This window comes from Lampetra planeri, chromosome 74, assembly GCF_965212315.1.
Source record: "Lampetra planeri chromosome 74, kcLamPlan1.2.h2, whole genome shotgun sequence".
NCBI classification, from domain to species: Eukaryota; Metazoa; Chordata; class Hyperoartia; order Petromyzontiformes; family Petromyzontidae; genus Lampetra; species Lampetra planeri.
The window spans coordinates 4665125-4685602 of NC_136179.1; the positions used below are offsets into that span (position 1 = coordinate 4665125).

At 53.3% G+C, this 20478-nt stretch overlaps 1 protein-coding gene across 1 annotated transcript in view; it reads left to right on the forward strand.

Moving 5' to 3' along the window:
• The first annotated feature begins 549 nt into the window (after nucleotides 1-549).
• LOC144737843 (uncharacterized) overlaps nucleotides 550-20478 on the forward strand; it is a 66904-nt gene continuing 46975 nt past the window's right edge. The window contains exons 1-2 of the mRNA XM_078620715.1: nucleotides 550-1251; nucleotides 19696-20373. Coding sequence (XP_078476841.1) covers nucleotides 550-1251; nucleotides 19696-20373 — 1380 coding nt within the window. The remainder of the gene's footprint in view (nucleotides 1252-19695; nucleotides 20374-20478) is intronic.

Sequence of the window (20478 nt, forward strand, 5' to 3'; positions counted from 1 at the left end):
GGACAATGGATGGCATGGGGAACTTTTCCAGCGCTCATCATGAAGCACAATGGGCACATTACCCTTCGGTATGTTAATATACATGCGGATTGTACGTTCCAAAATTAACAATCGAATGCAAATATCCTGAAAGACAAAGGAATGGATCCTAGGGGGGGAGTTATAAGGCGGCTCAGAAGCAGAGCTCAATGCCATTTCGAGAGAGAACTTGATGAGGTTGGACGCACGACTCGTCGCTCTGCTGATCGCCCTTCAACCACAAGATAACGACAGTTAGGCGACTTTGCGTCGGGAGAGTTCGTGGCGACATCTTCAGACGGGTTCCAGACATCGATATACCGTGAATCTCCAAGTAAGTGTCTATTTTCGCGGATAAACTCTTAAACGTGTTCGTCGTCAAATTAGCGGTATTTTTTTGCGTCTCGGTTAGACGCGAGTGTCGTTCTTGTTTTAGCAGTTAACAAAATCCAAAACTCTAAAACGCTAAACATCATTGCGGCCGATAGCGTACATTTGACTAGATAACACCGCTGCTTTTACTACGCTCACATGGAGCAGAGAGGCTCTCCACAGCCCCACGCACACGGAGGCAAGAAGCCATTCAATTGCTCTGTGTGTGAGAAGTCCTTTTCACGGCCATCACATCTTCAGAGACACCAGAGAACACACACGGGCGAGAAGCCATTCCTGTGCTCTGTGTGTGGGAAGGCATTTGCACACTCATCACATCTTCAGATTCATCAGAGAACACACACGGGCGAGAAGCCATTCCCGTGCTCTGTGTGTGGGAAGGCATTTGCACAGTCATCACATCTTCAGAGTCATCAGAGAACACACACGGGCGAGAAGCCATTCCCGTGCTCTGTGTGTGGGAAGGCATTTGCACACTCATCACATCTTCAGAGTCATCAGAGAACACACACGGGCGAGAAGCCATTCCTGTGCTCTGTGTGTGGGCAGGCCTTTACACGGGCATCAACTCTTCAAACTCATCAGAGAACACACACGGGCGAGAAGCCATTCCTGTGCTCTGTGTGTGGGCAGGCCTTTACACGGGCATCAACTCTTCAAACTCATCAGAGAACACACACGGGCGAGAAGCCGTTCCTGTGTTCTGTGTGTGGGGAGGCATTTGCACACGCGTCAACTCTTCAAGACCATCAGAGAACACACACGGGCGAGAAGCCATTCCTGTGCCCTGTGTGTGGGAAGGCATTTGCACGGTCATCAACCATGAACAGGCATCAGAAGGTTCACAATGATAGGAAACTGAAATCAAAAGTTGAAATTCAAGGTGCTGCAATGAGTCCTGAAGAAGTTTCCACCTTCGATCCCATGCAGTTGGATCCCGAGAGATGGCTGGATGTAATGGAGTGGCTCGAGAGTCAACCAGAGAGCTCGGGGTGACTGAAAACATATTATGTCACGTGGTTATACCTTTTAATCGGTATAGAGTACTTTTTGGTTATAATTTTGACCATTTTAGTTCTACAGTTTTTGGGAGAGTTTAGTGACGTGCACAGTGGTGGTTTGTAATGTTATCGGATTACTTGCCGAAGTGGTGTGAAGAGCACTGGTTGTGAGAGGGTTCAATTGTAGTCGTTAAGTGTTCCTGTTGAGCTAAAGTTGGAATGCGTCTGTAGGTACATCTTTACTCAACATTTTAGCTTTTTTTGATAGGTATTAATCGGCTTTAGATAGCCGGTTTTCAGAATGTACATTGATGGCGCGTTCGTTGGATATATGGCCTTGACTTCAACATAGACGCAGAGTGAACAAATGTGGTTAACTAATAAGGAAATCATGGGGAATTATATTTTAACGCTTTGGTATTCCTGGAACGGAAATGGTTTGCATTGTACTGGAAATGTGTGAACATAGGACATAATAAATATTCCCTTCGAGTTTTGACGTAAAAATGATTGCAGATGAATAAAAACGTATTTTTAACAAATGTTTGTACGGTCTTTATTTCATAATGTTCCTGGAAAAAACATGTTAAGAGATTTTCAGGTGGAGGATCTCCGTCACACAAGTGTGCCCTTAACCGGCAGCATCTTGGCTGTCTACCCGATTAACACGTGTTCCTTGAGGGGAAAGGTCCCCGTAGTTAATCCTTCATCAACGTACCAGTCCCTAATCCCTACTTATGTCGGGGATAAACTGTACTCTATAACATGTAAACTAATACTATAAACGATAACACTAAACATTAAACGATTATAAACTAGTGTATTAGTAGTTATTATAATATCATTAGAAGCATTAGAATCACAGTGTGGTCGTATAAGAATCGCTAATATGTATGTATATGTAATGCGGGCGTAAGCGACCTTCCGGAGGTGACGTCACGGGGGGTGGAGTCATGTGACGTGGGGGGAAGGTTCGGGGCTTTTAAGCGGGTAAACCGGAAGGGGAAGGCAGTCGGGGTGTGAGCGGAAAAGAGTGAGGCCACGCGGGCAAGTGTGGAGAGGGGGGGGCGCCGACGGCCATCGGGAGCCAACCCCGAAGATAAGAGGAAGCTGCGGAGTGGTGTGCAGCTGGGGAGGAGACAGCCAGGAGGGCTGCGTGTTAGAGGCAGCGGTGTGGCTGCCAGGAGGAGCTGCAGAGAGAGAGAGAGAGAGGGCTGCTTGTTAGAGGCAGCGGTGTGGCTGCCAGGAGGAGCTGCGGAGAGAGAGAGAGAGAGCAAGAAGCTGTGAGAGCTGCGGAGGGAGAAGAGCAGCAGAGAGTACAGCCAAGAGGGGCTGTGTGAGAGAAACAGCAGCGGAGCTGCTGTTGTGGATCGGGCCGACATTGGAGTCAGCACCGTGGAGAAGCTACAGAGTAAAGACAGCCGTGTGGGAGTACAGCACGAACCGAATAATAAAGGACACTGAGCCAGACATCGTGGTCCAGTCGTTTATTACACTGGTGTCGGAAGTGCAACGGCATGTCGAAACAAGTGAGGAAGAAAGTTACTCCGGCGCCTGCATCGGCTTCTTCGTCCGACGACGACGACCTCCCTCCAACCACGGATCCTGTTGGGGTGGTGGAGGAGAGCCCGGCTGAGGCGACCACGGGAACAGGAGTGGAGGATGTTGGCGCGGTGGCGGGTCCGTCCACATCATCAGACGCGGATCAACGATGGCAAGCGATGGCGGTACAACTGGAGGCACTTAAGGACGTCCTGGCGCATCTATGCCATCTTGTCGCGCCAGGGACGATGGATGATGCAAGTGGTGCTCCGCGGGCCGCCACGTTGCCTGTCCTGCCGCCGCCATTGCCCACGCGGCAAGAGGCCGCCATTTTGCGCGCTCCGTGGCGCCAAACCGCCATCTTGGCCACGCCGCGGGCCGACGCCATTTTGAATTTGCCATCACAACCACCACCATTGGAAGACGGCGGGAAGAGGAGTCGGAGTCGCCACCTTACAACAGTTAAAGAATTTTCCGTCGGTGGGGACTGGAGCGCGTTCGCCTGCCGCTTCTTGGCGGCGGTACGCACAGCAAGATGGACCGATGCGGAGGCTTTGGAGGTGTTGCCGACTCTCCTGGACGACGAATCTGTCCGATTCTTCCGTTCCATAGCGACCGAGAAGAAGGCAACTTTATGTGGTGTTTTTCAAGAAATGGCCGATGCTTATGAGCCACCAGATGATGCGCATCGGCGATTCGCTCAACGACAACGAGCACCAGAGGAGTCGCCCGTGGCGTTCAGGGGTGCGGTGCTGGAGCTGGCCATGGCAGCTTATCCTGAGACGCCACAGGACCTGCTTGAGCCTCTCATATTAGGGAAAATCTTGGAGCTGTCTCGGGATCTAGGGATCCCCATGCCTGTGTGTGGGCATGAGAAGCTAACTTCCCGGATGGCTGCTAAGTGTCTCGATGCGCAATTCAACCTCCGTCGCTGGAAACAAGTGACGGCGTGGACGGGGGGGCCCGTCAAAGAAGGGGAGGCGCTGGGGTGGAACCCTGCGCAGGCCGTCTATGTTCCGGATGACCGGGGCCCTCAACAACTGACGGCCGCCTCCGCTCCATGGACGGGACGCGGCGGGCCGAGACCGCGCGCGGTGCTACCAGAACGGGGCCGTCAGGAGGCGAGGCCTGCGCTTCGGCGCAACGAGGCCGAATGTTTCCGCTGCGGGCGTAGGGGCCACTACGCCAGAGACTGCTGGGCCCGCTTCCCGGCTCCGCCGCAGCAGGAGGCCTCGGCACCGGTCAAGTCGGCTAAAGATCCTCCGAAACAGGCATGTCGGCACGCACCAGACACTCGGCAAGGCTTTCCACCTCACCCACCACCTGTGTTGCGCGATCCTATTGTTGTTGTTAAAGAAAGGCCATCGATGGGGCCTTTTCATTCAGTTACGCAGTGGCGCAAATTGGCACGGAGAGTTGTCGCGGCCGCTACGGGTTCGTCCACTGTACCGGGGTCCATACAAGGTGTGGACGTGCGCATTTTGGTTGACTCTGGGGCGTCTGCGACTATTATATCGGATGTCATTTTCCATCTGTTGGGCATTCCGTCGGGGGCTGTGCGTCCGGTTTATGGGTCGTGCGTCGCGGCGAACGGGGGTAGCATGGGTATCGTGGGTCAGGTGGATGCTAAGATATCTATTGGGGATGTGTCGGCCTCGGGTGTTGTGTTGATATCGAGATCTTTGGCGGTTCCTTGTTTGTTAGGCACCGATTTTTTGGCTAAGATGCCCATTTTGATCAAAATCAATGAGAATTGTATTGAACTGCCGGGGGGCCGTCAAATCTCGTTTCTGCCGTCGCCCTGGGGGCGACCTGCTTCAGCCGTACAAGTGCAGGCGCTGTCCGTCGCATCTGTGGACATCCCACCTGGTACACAGATGCTTATACCCTTGCGGTATCGGAAGCCCCTGCCTGATCGGCTAGGAGCAGTAGGGGTCTTGTTGTCACCGTCCGCCACGATAACAACCGAGTTGGCGTTAGTGGGGGCACAGACCATCGTCCGGCCGGATCAATTACCGTTTTTACAGGTGCTTAATGCGGGGGGAGAAAACGTCCGTGTCCCGGCCGGTACGGTTGTGGCACATGCCACTACGGCGTTTGCGACTCATGATTGTCCACATAGCCGGGGAGTTGTTGCTGGGGTTTCCGAGCCAAGGAGTTCGGATGATCGTTGGGTTGCTCATTTATGTGACGAAAATTCTTCCCTGTCCACGGAGCAACGTGGTGCGCTGCGTAAATTGTTGTTGACATATTCCGATGTGTTCAGCTCCGATGATTTGGATTTGGGCCGCACTTCCTTGCTTTACCATCACATTGAGACGGGCGATGCTGCCCCTATTCGATTAAATTCGCATCGGATGAGTCCCGCGGAGCGAGAACACGTACGGGGGGCAGTGGAAGACATGTTGGCTGCGGACATTATATCGCCATCTAACAGCCCATGGGGCGCTCCAGTCGTTTTGGTTAAGAAGAAGGATGGCAAATTGCGATTTTGTGTTGATTTCCGCAAATTGAATAAGATATCGGTGGCAGATGCGTACCCCCTGCCGCGTATGGATGACTCCCTCGACGCATTGTCGGGGGCTAAGTTCTTTTCCACACTGGACCTCTCTTCGGGATTTTGGCAGCTTCCCCTTGACGAGTCCTCACGGGAGAAAACCGCATTCCGTACGCCGCAGGGGTTATTTCAATTCAACTGTCTCCCGATGGGATTGAATGCGGCCCCTGCTACATTTCAAAGATTGATGGAGCTCGTTTTGACGGGGTTGCAGTGGGAGACATGTCTTATATATTTGGACGATATCATTGTCTTCAGCCGCACATTCGATGAACATTTGACGCGGCTGGAGACAGTGTTCACGAGGATGCGTTCTGCCAAATTGAAATTTAAACCAAAGAAATGTCACCTACTGCAATGGTCCGTCCGCTATTTGGGGCACATCGTGAGCGCTGAGGGAGTGTCCACGGATCCGGAAAAGACGGCGTGCGTCCGGGATTGGCCGACTCCGGCCACCGTGGGGGATGTTCGGCGGTTTTTGGGATTTGCCTCGTATTACCGAAGATTCGTGCCGGGTTTTGCGACGATTGCGAGGCCTTTGCATCTCCTTACGGGTAAAGGACGGAAGTTTGTTTGGGGACAGCCGGAGGAGGCGGCCTTTCGGAGTCTGCGTGATCTATTGGCCACGGCCCCAACATTGGATTATCCCGATTTCGATCACCCATTCATTCTTGATACGGACGCGAGTGACACAGGTATTGGGGCGGTGTTATCACAGTCTAAAGGGGGTGTAGAGCGTGTCGTGGCGTATGGTAGCCGAGTCTTGTCTCCTGCGGAAACCCGCTACTGTGTCACTCGCAGAGAACTATTGGCGGTTGTTTTTTTCCTACGGCAATTTCGACCATACCTCTACGGTCGTTCTTTTATTGTGCGTACGGATCATGCGGCCTTGCAATATGCCCTTAAAATTGACCAGCCATCCGGACAGTTGGCACGTTGGTTGGACACGCTACAGGAATTTTCCTTCCAAATTCAACATCGGAAGGGAGTGCGCCATGCGAACGCTGACGCACTTTCCAGATTACCGCGGCGCGCCCCTTGTAAATGTGAGTCGGGGACGCATAGGTGTTCGCCGATTCCAAACCCCCCTCAGCCGCTCACGTTGGCCGTCGAGAAGTCGGACACTCCGATGGAACCGGGACCGGCTGACGGGGTTTTGAATCTGCCGCGGTCTGTCTGGATCCGGGAACAGATGATGGATGAGTCATTGGTGTCCTTGCGGAAGCGGTCTGCTAAGGACAATGGGAGTCCGAGTACGGCTGTGGGGCCGCAAACCGCTCTCCGAGATGGTCTGCTTATGTGGCGGGAGGGGTTCCAGGAACGTTGGCGCCTGGTGGTACCAACGTCCTTGCGGTTCGAGTTGATTAGAACCCTCCATTGTGACACTCTCTTACATTTAGGGGTGCAGAAGACCTTGTTGACGTTGCAACGTCATTATTTTTGGCACGGCATGGCGACAGATGTCGTAGGGCACGTGCGCGCGTGCCCTGCGTGTGCACAACGTAAGCCGCCGAAACATCCTTACGTGCCGCCTCTCCAGTCGATTCAGGTGTCTCGAGTCAATGAATTGGTGGCGCTGGACATATTGGGACCTTTTCCACCATCGGCGAGGGGTAATAAATATTTGCTGGTAGGGGTTGAGTACCTCTCCCGTTGGCCGATGGCCTGGCCGTTGCCCGATCAGTCGGCCGCGGCCATTACCGACGCCTTTTTGTTTGGGTATATTATGGATAAGGGGGCGCCTGAGAGACTCCTCACGGACCAGGGCAGGAATTTTTCTTCTAAATTATTGGCGGAAGTGTGCGCGGGCCTTGGGACTAAGAAAGTGCGGACATCCCCATACCATCCGCAGACGGATGGTATGGTTGAACGGCTGAACAGGACGTTGTCTGCCATGCTTTGCCATACCGTGAGTGAACAACAATCAGATTGGGATCTGCACATCCCCGGGGTGCTTTCGGCGTACAGGATGACGCCTCATGCGGCTACAGGATATTCGCCGTTTTACCTTATGTATGGTCGGGAAAACGTGCCGCCGGTGGATGTGCAATTGGGAACTGGGGTGAAGGGACCTCGTAAACCACTTCCTGAATACATTCAGGACACGGTTCGCCGAGTCACGGAGGCGCGGGAGAATGCCCGCGTGGCTACGGCCAAAGCCCAGGCCCGGAACGAGCGATATGCGCGACGGTCTGAGGGGGAGTGCCCTTGGAAGGTTGGGGACCTAGCCTGGCTTCATTGTCCACAGGTACGTCCGGGGACCTCGCCGAAATTGCACAAACCCTGGCATGGTCCCGTACGCCTCATTGCGGTTCCCAACCCACAGTCAGCACGCGTCCAGATTGGGTCTCGTCGCTGGGTTGTGCATACGTCGCGCTTGAAACCATATGTTGCTCCCTTACATGATGCGTCATCCCCCAATGTTGCCTTGCCGGGGTCTGTTGCTGCTGACTCTCCCCTGCCTGCGTCCATTGATCTCGCTAGAGCGCCTGTCGTACCTGTTCCAGACAGGCCGGCCGTGACATTGCGGGGGACGAGGGGCCCTGCTCGGAGGACGCCTGCCAGGTCTGCGGGACCTTCGAGCCCTGCAGCTCTTCCGACCCAGCTGCGGGCACGGTCACAGGACAAGCCCAAGACTAACTCTTTAGGGACACGGGACGTCGGTGGACTTCCGGCTACGACAGGGGGATTACCCCCTGTCATTCCTCGACTTTCATCGCGTTCCCGTTCTGCGAGTGGGCCGCCGACCGTCCGGGACGGGCCGGCGACCCGCACACGTTCCAAATCGCTTACGTTTCGTTGATTGTTGCTGTCTTGTTATTTTTTTCTTACAGTTGTATTTATTGCATGCTTTTGTACGTTCGTTGATGTTAATTGCGTTGTTGTTGTTCTTGTTGTTACATTATATGCTTAGTGTCCTTTAGGGGGGGAAGCTCGGTTCGCCGCATTACGATTTGCTATTGGTCAGCCGAGGTCGGCTGGGATTTTTCTACGGGGGAGGGTGGTGTAATGCGGGCGTAAGCGACCTTCCGGAGGTGACGTCACGGGGGGTGGAGTCATGTGACGTGGGGGGAAGGTTCGGGGCTTTTAAGCGGGTAAACCGGAAGGGGAAGGCAGTCGGGGTGTGAGCGGAAAAGAGTGAGGCCACGCGGGCAAGTGTGGAGAGGGGGGGGCGCCGACGGCCATCGGGAGCCAACCCCGAAGATAAGAGGAAGCTGCGGAGTGGTGTGCAGCTGGGGAGGAGACAGCCAGGAGGGCTGCGTGTTAGAGGCAGCGGTGTGGCTGCCAGGAGGAGCTGCAGAGAGAGAGAGAGAGAGGGCTGCTTGTTAGAGGCAGCGGTGTGGCTGCCAGGAGGAGCTGCGGAGAGAGAGAGAGAGAGCAAGAAGCTGTGAGAGCTGCGGAGGGAGAAGAGCAGCAGAGAGTACAGCCAAGAGGGGCTGTGTGAGAGAAACAGCAGCGGAGCTGCTGTTGTGGATCGGGCCGACATTGGAGTCAGCACCGTGGAGAAGCTACAGAGTAAAGACAGCCGTGTGGGAGTACAGCACGAACCGAATAATAAAGGACACTGAGCCAGACATCGTGGTCCAGTCGTTTATTACATATAGTGTACATGCAAGGATCGGATACAATTATTACAATTACAACATGGTCATATTACAATCACGATTTTCACTGCGATATGTAATCGAATAACAAAAGACGGAATATATTTGTATAAATACACGCACAGAATCATAAACTCATGAGATTATGAATGGTGACAATTATTATAACAATCACAAATTGTGACAAAAACTAAATCCCACAATCAAAACACCACGCTCACGTGACGAATTCTTAAACAAACTGCAACACTCAAGTGACAGAACTCAACAAAAAAACGCCCAATAAAAAGAACAACATCAATGGCCAAATCCTAAAAACAGACAACACACGCACGTTAGTAGCTGTTAGAAGAAAACAACACCTAGCATCTTCAACTATACACATTATACATCCAACTCGTAAATGGGGCGGTATATGACAGCCTTCGCTGCTGTCGACGGGGCCAAGCAGCGAGTGTTTAACTCCATTGTTTCAGAATCCGTGTCATCACACGGCCACAGCGCCTTAGCCAAACTACATCTCCCGAACAAGGCAACCTTCCCTATGCTGTGTATTTTAGCAATATATTTACGGACGCACTTGAAGATACCAATTCGTCTTGAAAAGGCAGGCGACTTGTTCTACCAACACGATTTCAAATTTCTACCGAAATAAGTATGAGTTCATTCATGAGTAGTATTCACTAAGCCCCGGTTGCACTAACCTACACACAGTTATGATTAATCAAAGTAAACATTAGTCGCTCATCCCAGCTCAAACATGATCATACGAATTATTTCCAAATCCGTGTCGGGTCCCACGAGAATAGGGCACGTCCACAAACTCTCAAATTGTAAACTCACATTGCATACTCTAACATTATAAACTCTAAGAATATAACCTTTAAACTATGAGCTATACATTTCAACGCTTTAAAATAACACTACAAACTAGTGTCATAGTAAACTATAATGTTGTGTACTCGTATTACAGATTAGAACACCGTACATTGAATTGTGATATTCGAATCTCATTCGAATTCTTAGCTTCACACTCGTGAGTATGTAACATGTATGTAATATGCATGAATGTAATGTCTGTATGTAATATGTATGCATGTAATATGGACGTGCGAACCAAGGGTGGGATATGTGAAACGGAAGGTGCAGGATCAGGATGGGATTAAAATTATTTGAATAACACTTTGGTGGTATTAATATCAAGCTGTCCACTAATGGATGAATGTTCCATCTAAATGGAATCAAATAACAATATTCAGTATGAATATGTAAAATAATCGCACAAACCCAATATTAGCCCGTGAAATAATGAATCATTACAATTGCAATGACTCCGGACTCAGACTGCAGAGGGTTATTTTATTTAGCCTTTAACGCGGTTTCAGACCCCAGGCGTCACGATATAGCAACGACGACGACGAGACAGCAACCAGCCAAAACAGCCCCAAACCTCGTTCCTCCCCCTCTCTCATTCTCGACGTGAACCTCCGCCCACACTTGGTCTCGCCTTCCCTTCTCGAACTCTCTCTATCTTGTCCCTTAGTTGATGCACTGTCTTTACATCACCCACCTCTATGACCTCTACCTGACCCCGCCATGGGCGGAGCAACTTGGGGGACATACAGATATGTATGTAAATTATCTGTTCAATCGAACCGGGGGTCGGATATGTGAACTGTGGGGGGGGGGGGGTACAGGGCAAGAATCGCATTCAATTTTTAGAATAACAATATGGTCGTATTAGCATTTTAATGGACTTTAATATATGTTACGTGCAAATGCAAATCGTTAGTCGTAAATGCGAGGGAGGGGTTAAGAGGTGCACGTTAAATCCAGCGTTAACATTTATTTTAGCATCATATTTAAGGACACTGTTGTTGATAAGAATTCGTCTGGACATGGCACGTGCCTTGTTCTACTAGATCAACCAAAATTAGTACAACATTAGTACAATGTCGGTTATTCAGGAGTGTGATTTCATTCATGAGTAGTATTCACAGAGCCCCGATGACACTAACCTACCTAAAGTTATGGTTAAACAAAGTAATCTTGAGTGACTTAATTCTCAGCTCAGACATGATCATCGCAATCATTTCCAAAGACGTGTGGGGTCCTGCAAGAGCAGGTCCCGACTACAAACAGCTTGGCAGCAGAATCGGAAGTAGCTGCGCCGCCCTCGAAATGTGATGTTGCTGCTGTTGTTGTCGCTGCTGTTGTTGCTGCTGTAGTTGCTTCTGTTGCTGTTATATATGTAATGTAGTAACTCCACGGGAGACGACTTCACGGGTAACACACCCTTTATTTTATCAAACTTGGTTACAGGTGACTAACACCTACTTTGTATCTCGGGTGACAACCACCCACTTAGCTACTTGGCGACTAACGCCCACTGAGCTACTCGGATGACCAACATCCACTTAGTACTCGGGTGACAAACACCCACTTAGCTACTTGGCGACTAACGCCCACTGAGTTACTCGGATGACCAACATCCACTTAGTACTCGGGTGACAAACACCCACTTAGCTACTTGGCGACTAACGCCACTGAGCTACTCGGATGACCAACATCCTCTTAGCTACTTGGCGACTAACGCCACTGAGCTACTCGGATGACCAACATCCACTTAGTACTCGGGTGACAAACACCCACTTAGCTACTTGGCGACTAACGCCCACTGAGCTACTCGGATGACCAACATCCACTTAGCTACTCGGCGACTAACGCCACTGAGCTACTCGGATGACCAACATCCACTTAGCTACTCGGCGACTAACGCCACTGAGCTACTCGGCTTCACTAGGTCTTCAGCTCCGTCTTCGGGTCTTCAACTGGGTAACTCTCCCCGAGTGCTCTCGCGCGTCCCCCTTTATACCCCACCTGCGGACGTCGCTGCGAGCACCCACTTATTCGACCAATCGCCGGGCGCTGGCTACGATCCTCTTTTCCCACATCTCATCGTGCCTCACCACTCACTCCGCGCCGCCTCGTCATCTGTCACTCCCGGCGCGCGCGTCCACACCACGCCCACAACGCGTGCCCAACCCCGCACCCCGCGCCGCCCCGTGATCCATCACTGTCACAGTCGGCGCACGTCAATACCACCACTACATCACCCCCTACCACATAGCTCGCAGCCGCCCCGGCTGCTACAAAAATATACAACCCCTCCCTGTGTGCCCCGTAACACAACACAACAACAAGAACAACAACTAAGCTAACAACACAACACGACGCGAACACCACCATCCGCAACCCTCAACCAATGCCACCGCGACAATAGAACAATATATACAAACCGGCGAGTGACAATAGCAATGTGTATACAAAAAAAATAAATGGAAACAAATTTTTTTTCTTTCGACTCGTGCAGTGTCCCCTTTTCTTCCGAGCGTCCCTACAACGGGACATTACCCCGGCAGAGGGGAACACCGGGCGAGCTCGGTGTAGAGCACAAAAAAAACCGTCCTCATGAAAATTGTTGAGACCTAGCCCGAGTCCGCCTTGCCGGTCCGTCGTACGGCACCAGACGCGGTTGAACGTCCGGTGGTGCCGGCGGTTCAGGAAGACATCGGCCAGGCATCGAGGACTCGTGCGTGCCCCGGGGTTCAGGCTCTCGACGGTCAGCAGCCGTCAAGCCCGAGGCACCTGGGGGTGGGTCAGGTGGAGACACGTGAGGATCAGCCTGCGACACCTCCCTCCCCGAGTCGACGGTCACATCACACGCCCGGTCGTCACGGCACAGAACGGGGTCACACGGTGCCGCATAGGGCTTCAGTCGGGAGGGGTGCACATACCAACGGCGTTTCCCCCATTTAATCTGTATACTCTGGGGCCGTGCAACCCGCACAATTTCCACCGGTCCCCTCCAAGGTCTCAACAACTTGGGGGACGTAGCCAACGGTGCATGTGGACAATGCAGCCAGGCCTTATCGCCTGGTTTCCAATCATGCGTATGCACCCTCCGCTCATGCAATTTCTCGTTTGCAATTTGCCGCGACCGCGAATTCAACCTTGCCCCCTCCCGCGCTTCAGTCAATTTGGCGATATTAAATTTGATGTGGTCTGCCAATTTAGATTTTGCACGTGGCTGGGAAATCCCCAGTTGGACGTCCATGGCCGGATCGGCCTCCCGCCCATACATGAGAAAAAATGGGGAAAACCCTGTCGCCGCATGAGGGCCATTCGATAGGCCGCGAGTACCCCCGGCACCTGTAAGTCCCAATCAACCTGATCGTCGCAGACCTGTTGGCACAACATAGACGTAATCGTTCTGTTCAGACGCTCAACCATCCCGTCAGTCTGCGGGTGGTAGGGGGAAGTACGCACTTTCTTTGTACCCAACAGGTCGCACACCTCGCGCAACAAAACGCTCGAAAAATTCTTCCCTTGATCCGTCAGCAAGCGTTCGGGGGCGCCCTTGTCCAACACATAACCCTGGACAAAGGCGTCCGCCACCGCCGCAGCCGACTGGTTGGCGAGCGGCCATGCCATAGGCCATCGGGTGAAGTATTCCACGCCAACCAGCAGGAACCTATTTCCCCTTGGTGTAACCGGAAAGGGCCCCAAGATGTCCAACGCTACCAATTCGTTTATACGCGAAACCTGAATGGATTGCAGCGGTGGATTAGCTGCCAATGGTGGCGGTTTCCTTTTGGCGCACCCTACGCATCCCTTAAGAATATTCGCCACGTCGTTACCCATCCCCGGCCAATAATAGTCTCGCTGGATTAGGGCGAGCGTTTTGTGAAAACCCAGATGCATGAGCCGTTCATGAGCTGCCAGAACAACCCTACCCCGCATAGCAACAGGCACCACGAGCACGTGACGCCGGGACATGTTGTCCCACCTCATCAACAGGCCCTGTCTGCACACCCAGGAACCGACCCGCGCCTCCCCTTGTTCGGGAGCGCCAACTTTCCGACGCAGCGTAAGTAGGGAGCTGTCGGACATCTGGAGGCGGCCCCACTCAATGAGGGGCAACGACAACAGCGAATCCCTCCCCGTGGGGGCGTCCTCTCCCGGGGTGTCAGTGGCGGCGAGCGCAACTCCCGGGGTGCCGGCGACCGGGGGTTTGCACCGCGCTGATCCCAACAAACATGTGCAGTCCGTGCACGGCGGCAACCGCGACAAGGCGTCCGCGTTTGAGTGCCGCAACCCTTTTCGGTAAATCGTCGTGAATTGGTAGTCTTGAAGGACCTCCAACCATCGGGACAATTGGCCCGATGGCTGCGCCACGCGCATAGCGTATTGTAGAGCCGCATGGTCCGTCCGGACCGTAAAATGACGGCCGTAAAGATACGGCCTGAATTGCTGTGTAAAAAACACAATGGCTAACAATTCACGACGAGTTACGCAATAGCGTTGTTCTGCGGGGGAAAGAACCCTACTACCGTAGGCGACCACCCGTTCAACCCCCCCGACCAACTGTGAGAGCACCCCCCCGATACCCGTATTGCTGGCGTCCGTGTCAAGCAAAAACGGTTGTGTGAAATCGGGGTAACACAAGGGGGGAGCCTGCACCAAAGCGTCACGGAGGGAGCAGAACGCATCCTCCTCCTCTGCCCCCCAGTGAAACCTCACACCCTTAGCCGTCAAAGCGTGCAGGGGCTTGGCTATGGTGGCAAATTGCTTGACAAAACGACGGTAATAGGAGGCAAAACCAATGAAACTACGAACCTCCGTGACCGAGGTTGGCGTTGGCCATGAGCTGACGCAATGCGTCTTAGCAGGGTCCGTCGAGATCCCTGAACGACTCACGATATGGCCCAAATACCTGACCGATTCCCGAAGCAGAAAACATTTAGCCGGTTTAAATTTTAGCTTAGCGGAACGCATCCTGAGGAACACCGCTCTCAGTCGCTGGAGGTGCTCCTCGAAAGTCCGACTAAAGACGATAATATCGTCAAGATAAATCAAACAGGTATCCCATTGGAGGCCCGACAAAACCAATTCCATGAGTCTCTGGAACGTGGCGGGAGCGGAATGTAAGCCCATGGGCAAACGGTTGAATTCAAAAAGGCCCCCAGGTGTCCGGAAAGCAGTTTTAGGTTTAGACTCGTTATCGAGTGGCAATTGCCAAAATCCAGAAAGCAGATCGAGTGTGGAAAAAAACTGCGCTCCCGCCAAGGCATCCAGCGACTCATCCATCCTGGGGAGCGGATACGCATCCGCCATCGAGATTTTGTTTAAGCGGCGGAAATCGACACAAAACCGCAAGGACCCGTCCTGTTTCTTTACTAGGACAATAGGAGCACCCCACGGACTAGAAGAGGGCGAAATGATATCGGCCGCCAACATATCATTAACCGCCGATTGCACATGTTCCTTCTCGGCCGGGCTGAGCCGGAAGGGATTCTGACGAATAGGGGCCGCGTCCCCTGTAGCTATGTGGTGGCGCAACAGGTCAGTGCAGCCGATATCGTACTTATGTTTGCTGAACACGTCAGCAAACTCGATGAGCAAACCCCTCAATGCTCCCAATTGCACCCCGGACAAGTTAGCAGAACCCGCACACAGCGAGTCCAACCACTCAGTCCCCTCATCACTTTGAGGATGCGACTCGACAGTAAAATCTGCTTGAGCCACGAGCCGTTCCTCAACGGGCAGCGGCGCGGCTTGAGCCAGCACCGTTCCCTGCGCAATTACGGCCGGCCGCGACCCCGTATTCAGGACCATTACGAACGGCTCACTGTCCCCTCTCACCACGGTTTGAGCAACCGCTAAGTCGAGGCCCTTACTGGCTCTGTTTGACGGCCCCAACAGCACCCCCTGTGCCTCCGCACCCACCTCGAGTGGCTTCCTGAACCGAAGGGGTACTAACATTTGCGATCCCGGGGGTACCCGTACAGTGTGAGTCGCCAGCGCCTGCACCGTCGCACAAACCGTGCGCACTTTGATAGGGCTCGACAAGAAGGCAACCCGCCGACCTGACGGAAGCTCTATGCAGGCCTGATCAATAAGAATTTTGATGGGCATTTTTGACAAAAAGTCCGTACCTAGCAAACAGGGAACGGCCAGCGATGATGATACAAAAATAGGGCCCGCTAATTTAATGTCCCCAATGCAAATAGTCGCCCGAATCTGGCCGATGATCCCCAGGGATCCCCCATTCGCCGCATAAAATGGCACGTCTACCGGCAGAAGGGGTCTACTTTGGACGGGAAGAATGTTATAAATAAGGTCCGAGATGATGGTGGCCGACGCACCCGTGTCAACAAGCACCCGGACCTCAACCCCGTCAATGAACCCCGTTACCACGGACGACCCGGCTGACGCAGCCACGATCCTGTGGGCCAATTCGGACCACTCGACTGCTTGCGGGCCGCGTACGGACCCCCCTCGCCGAATTGAACCCCCGGCACCCAGCCGCGAACCCCCCACCGCGAAGCGGCGACCCGAATGTGCCGTGTTTGTGGACCGAACGTGTGAGGTGCCGCGACTTGCCGGGTTTTGTTGGGATGACTTGTGGCCCTGGTCGTCGTCCCGACGTGGTCCTGCGGCGCGCGGACGCGGGGCCCGGCACCCGGCTGCGACGTGACCCCGAAGGCCGCAGTTGTAGCAGACGACGGACGTCGTAGGTTTCGGTTGCTCCAGCTTGCGGGGCGAACGTGTGGGCGAACGACCTCCCGTTCTCCACTCCCCCGGACACGATGCAGCGAAGCCCCGCTCCTGCACCGCAGCTGGCTGAGGTTCGGCGATCGTGGCGGCCAGTGCCGCATTCCCCGGCCATTTGCAGACGACCCCCGGCTTGCGTTTGAGGACCTCGTACGCGTGAATGCTCGTGGCGATCGCCAGGGAGCAGATCTCCATCTCGTCTGCCACGTTGATGGGGACCCCCAACTCGTGGGCCAACACCAGCAGCTGCTCCGTCACCATGGCGTCCTTCCCCTCCTTATCCATGCGGGGAAAAGCCGCGTCCGCCAAGGCGAGCAGTGCCGTGCGGTAGGCTAGCGTCGTTTCCCCAGCCACCTTCCGCCGATCGTAGAACTGGTGGCGGCACGTGGAGGGCGGCCCGAACACCTTCGCCATCAGGTGTAGTGCGGCCTGGAGCGTCGAGCGGGACGACCTTGCAGCAGATGTGAAGGCTGCAAGCGCGTCGTCGTCAAGCATCGCTGGCAACGCACGCAGGGCAGTGGTGTCGGACCACCCCGACATCTCCTGATGAGCGAGGAACCTTCGTTGGAAGGCTCCCCAGTCGCCCCCATCCGCCTTGAACGCCGACAGCGCGGGCAATCTTTGCTGGAGGACCCGATCGTCGTCGACGTCGGAGAGATATTCCCGCGCTCCGCTGGAGTTGTGTAAAATGTCGGCTCGGTTGTCAGGCGCAAAATGGAGGGCTCCGGCGCGCGCCGATGACGTGGGCTGCACTGCGCGGAGGTGTCCGGCCACGTGGCGTCCGTCTTTCCCGCCAATCGGTGGCGGCCCCCCAAAAACGGCGGCAACTTCCAGGCTTTTGGCGCGAAGCGCCCTTTGGCGGGAATCCTCCACCGTCGCTTCCTCCACGACCCCCGCAGCCGTTTTTTCCGCTCGCCGGAACGGAGATGTCGGCCAAGACAGCGGCGGCGGCGAGTAGCAACTCCGCCAAGCGGGCGTGCGCGTCCTGGAGGCCGGTGTCGGAGGCAAGCGGAGCGTCGGCCATCACCGCGAAGTGCTGCATCGGCGGCAACTCCTCGTCCTCTACTCCCGAGGTCGGTGTCCCCGGTACGCCGTCGTCATCCCGACCTCGCTCGTGGGTACGGGTAGTCTTCCTTGTGTCCATACTTCTTGAAGACAGGTTTACTTCTGACGCCAGTTGTAATGTAGTAACTCCACGGGAGACGACTTCACGGGTAACACACCCTTTATTTTATCAAACTTGGTTACAGGTGACTAACACCTACTTTGTATCTCGGGTGACAACCACCCACTTAGCTACTTGGCGACTAACGCCCACTGAGCTACTCGGATGACCAACATCCACTTAGTACTCGGGTGACAAACACCCACTTAGCTACTTGGCGACTAACGCCCACTGAGTTACTCGGATGACCAACATCCACTTAGTACTCGGGTGACAAACACCCACTTAGCTACTTGGCGACTAACGCCACTGAGCTACTCGGATGACCAACATCCTCTTAGCTACTTGGCGACTAACGCCACTGAGCTACTCGGATGACCAACATCCACTTAGTACTCGGGTGACAAACACCCACTTAGCTACTTGGCGACTAACGCCCACTGAGCTACTCGGATGACCAACATCCACTTAGCTACTCGGCGACTAACGCCACTGAGCTACTCGGATGACCAACATCCACTTAGCTACTCGGCGACTAACGCCACTGAGCTACTCGGCTTCACTAGGTCTTCAGCTCCGTCTTCGGGTCTTCAACTGGGTAACTCTCCCCGAGTGCTCTCGCGCGTCCCCCTTTATACCCCACCTGCGGACGTCGCTGCGAGCACCCACTTATTCGACCAATCGCCGGGCGCTGGCTACGATCCTCTTTTCCCACATCTCATCGTGCCTCACCACTCACTCCGCGCCGCCTCGTCATCTGTCACTCCCGGCGCGCGCGTCCACACCACGCCCACAACGCGTGCCCAACCCCGCACCCCGCGCCGCCCCGTGATCCATCACTGTCACAGTCGGCGCACGTCAATACCACCACTACATATACGCAGGGAGGTGGTGTTCCGTGATGGGATGACGCCTTTGATCAAAGACTGATCAAACTTAACCAATTAACGCCCTTGATCGTCGCATTTGATCAACTCTGATATTGTAGACTCTTACATGTTAAGTTCTAACATAGTGAAATATAATATTATAACCTATGAACTACAACCTATCCATTGTAACGCTGTAAACGAATATTACCCATCGGGTTTCACTCCCTCGTCGAGAAGGCCGCTCTCTTCCTTTTCTAAAGTTACATGCTAATTTCTCTGCATTCACTTTAAATCGAGGACAAAGTTTTTCCATTTATTCAAAATAAGCGCACAATTACACACTGAGATGCACTTACATATTCATGCATGAAGCACAATGGGCACATTACCCTTCGGTATGTTAATAGACATGCGGATTGTACCTTCCAAAATTAACAATCGAATGCAAATATCCTGAAAGACAAAGGATTGGATCTTAGGGGGGGAGTTATAAGGCAGCTCAGAAGCAGAGCTCAATGCCATTTCGAGAGGGAACTTGATGAGGTTGGACGCTCGACTCGTCGCTCTGCTGATCGCCCTTCAACCGCGAGACAACGCAGCCTGGCGAGCACAATTGCTGTGTCGACAGTTAGGCGACTTTGCTTCGGGAGAGTTCGTGGCGACATCTTCAGACGGGTTCCAGACATCTTTATACCGTGAATCTCCAAGTAAGTGTCTATTTTCGCGGATAAACTCTTAAACGTGTTCGTCGTCAAATTAGCGGTATTTTTTTGCATCTCGGTTAGACGCGAGTGTCGTTCTTGTTTTAGCAGTTAACAAAATCTAAAACTAAACGCTAAACATCCTTGCGGCCGATAGCGTACTTTTGACTCAATAACAGCGCTGCTGTTACTACGCTCACATGGAGCAAAGACGCTCTCCACAGCCTCACGCACACGGAGGCAAGAAGCCATTCAATTGCTCTGTGTGTGGGAAGTCCTTTTCACGGCCATCACATTTACAGAGCCACCAGAGAACACACACGGGCGAGAAGCCATTCCTGTGCTCTGTGTGTGGGAAGGCATTTGCACGGGAATCAACTCTTCAAACTCATCAGAGAACTCACACGGGCGAGAAGCCATTCCTGTGCCCTGTGTGTGGGAATGCATTCGCACAATCGTCAACTCTTCAGAGTCATCAGAGAACACACACGGGCGAGAAGCCATTCCTGTGCTCTGTGTGTGGGGAGGCCTTTACACGGGCATCAACGCTTCAAACTCATCAGAGAACACACACGGGCGAGAAGCCGTTCCTGTGCTCTGTGTGTGGGAAGAAATTTGCAAACTCATCAAATCTTCAAACTCATCAGAGAACACACACGGGCGAGAAGCCGTTCCTGTGCTCTGTGTGTGGGAAGGCATTTGCACAGTCATCAACTCTTCAAGAGCATCAGAGAACGCACACGGGTGAGAAGCCATCCCTGTGCCCTGTGTGTGGGAAGAAATTTGCAAACTCATCAAATCTTCAGAGTCATCAGAGAACACACACGGGCGAGAAGCCATTCCTGTGCCCGGTGTGTGGGAAGGCATTTTCACAGTCGTCAACTCTTAAAAGGCATCAGAAGGTCCACAATGATAGAAAACTGAAATCAAAAGATGAAATTCAAGGTCCTGCAATGAGTCCTGAAGAAGTTTCCACCTTCAATCCCATGCAGTTGGATCCCGAGAGA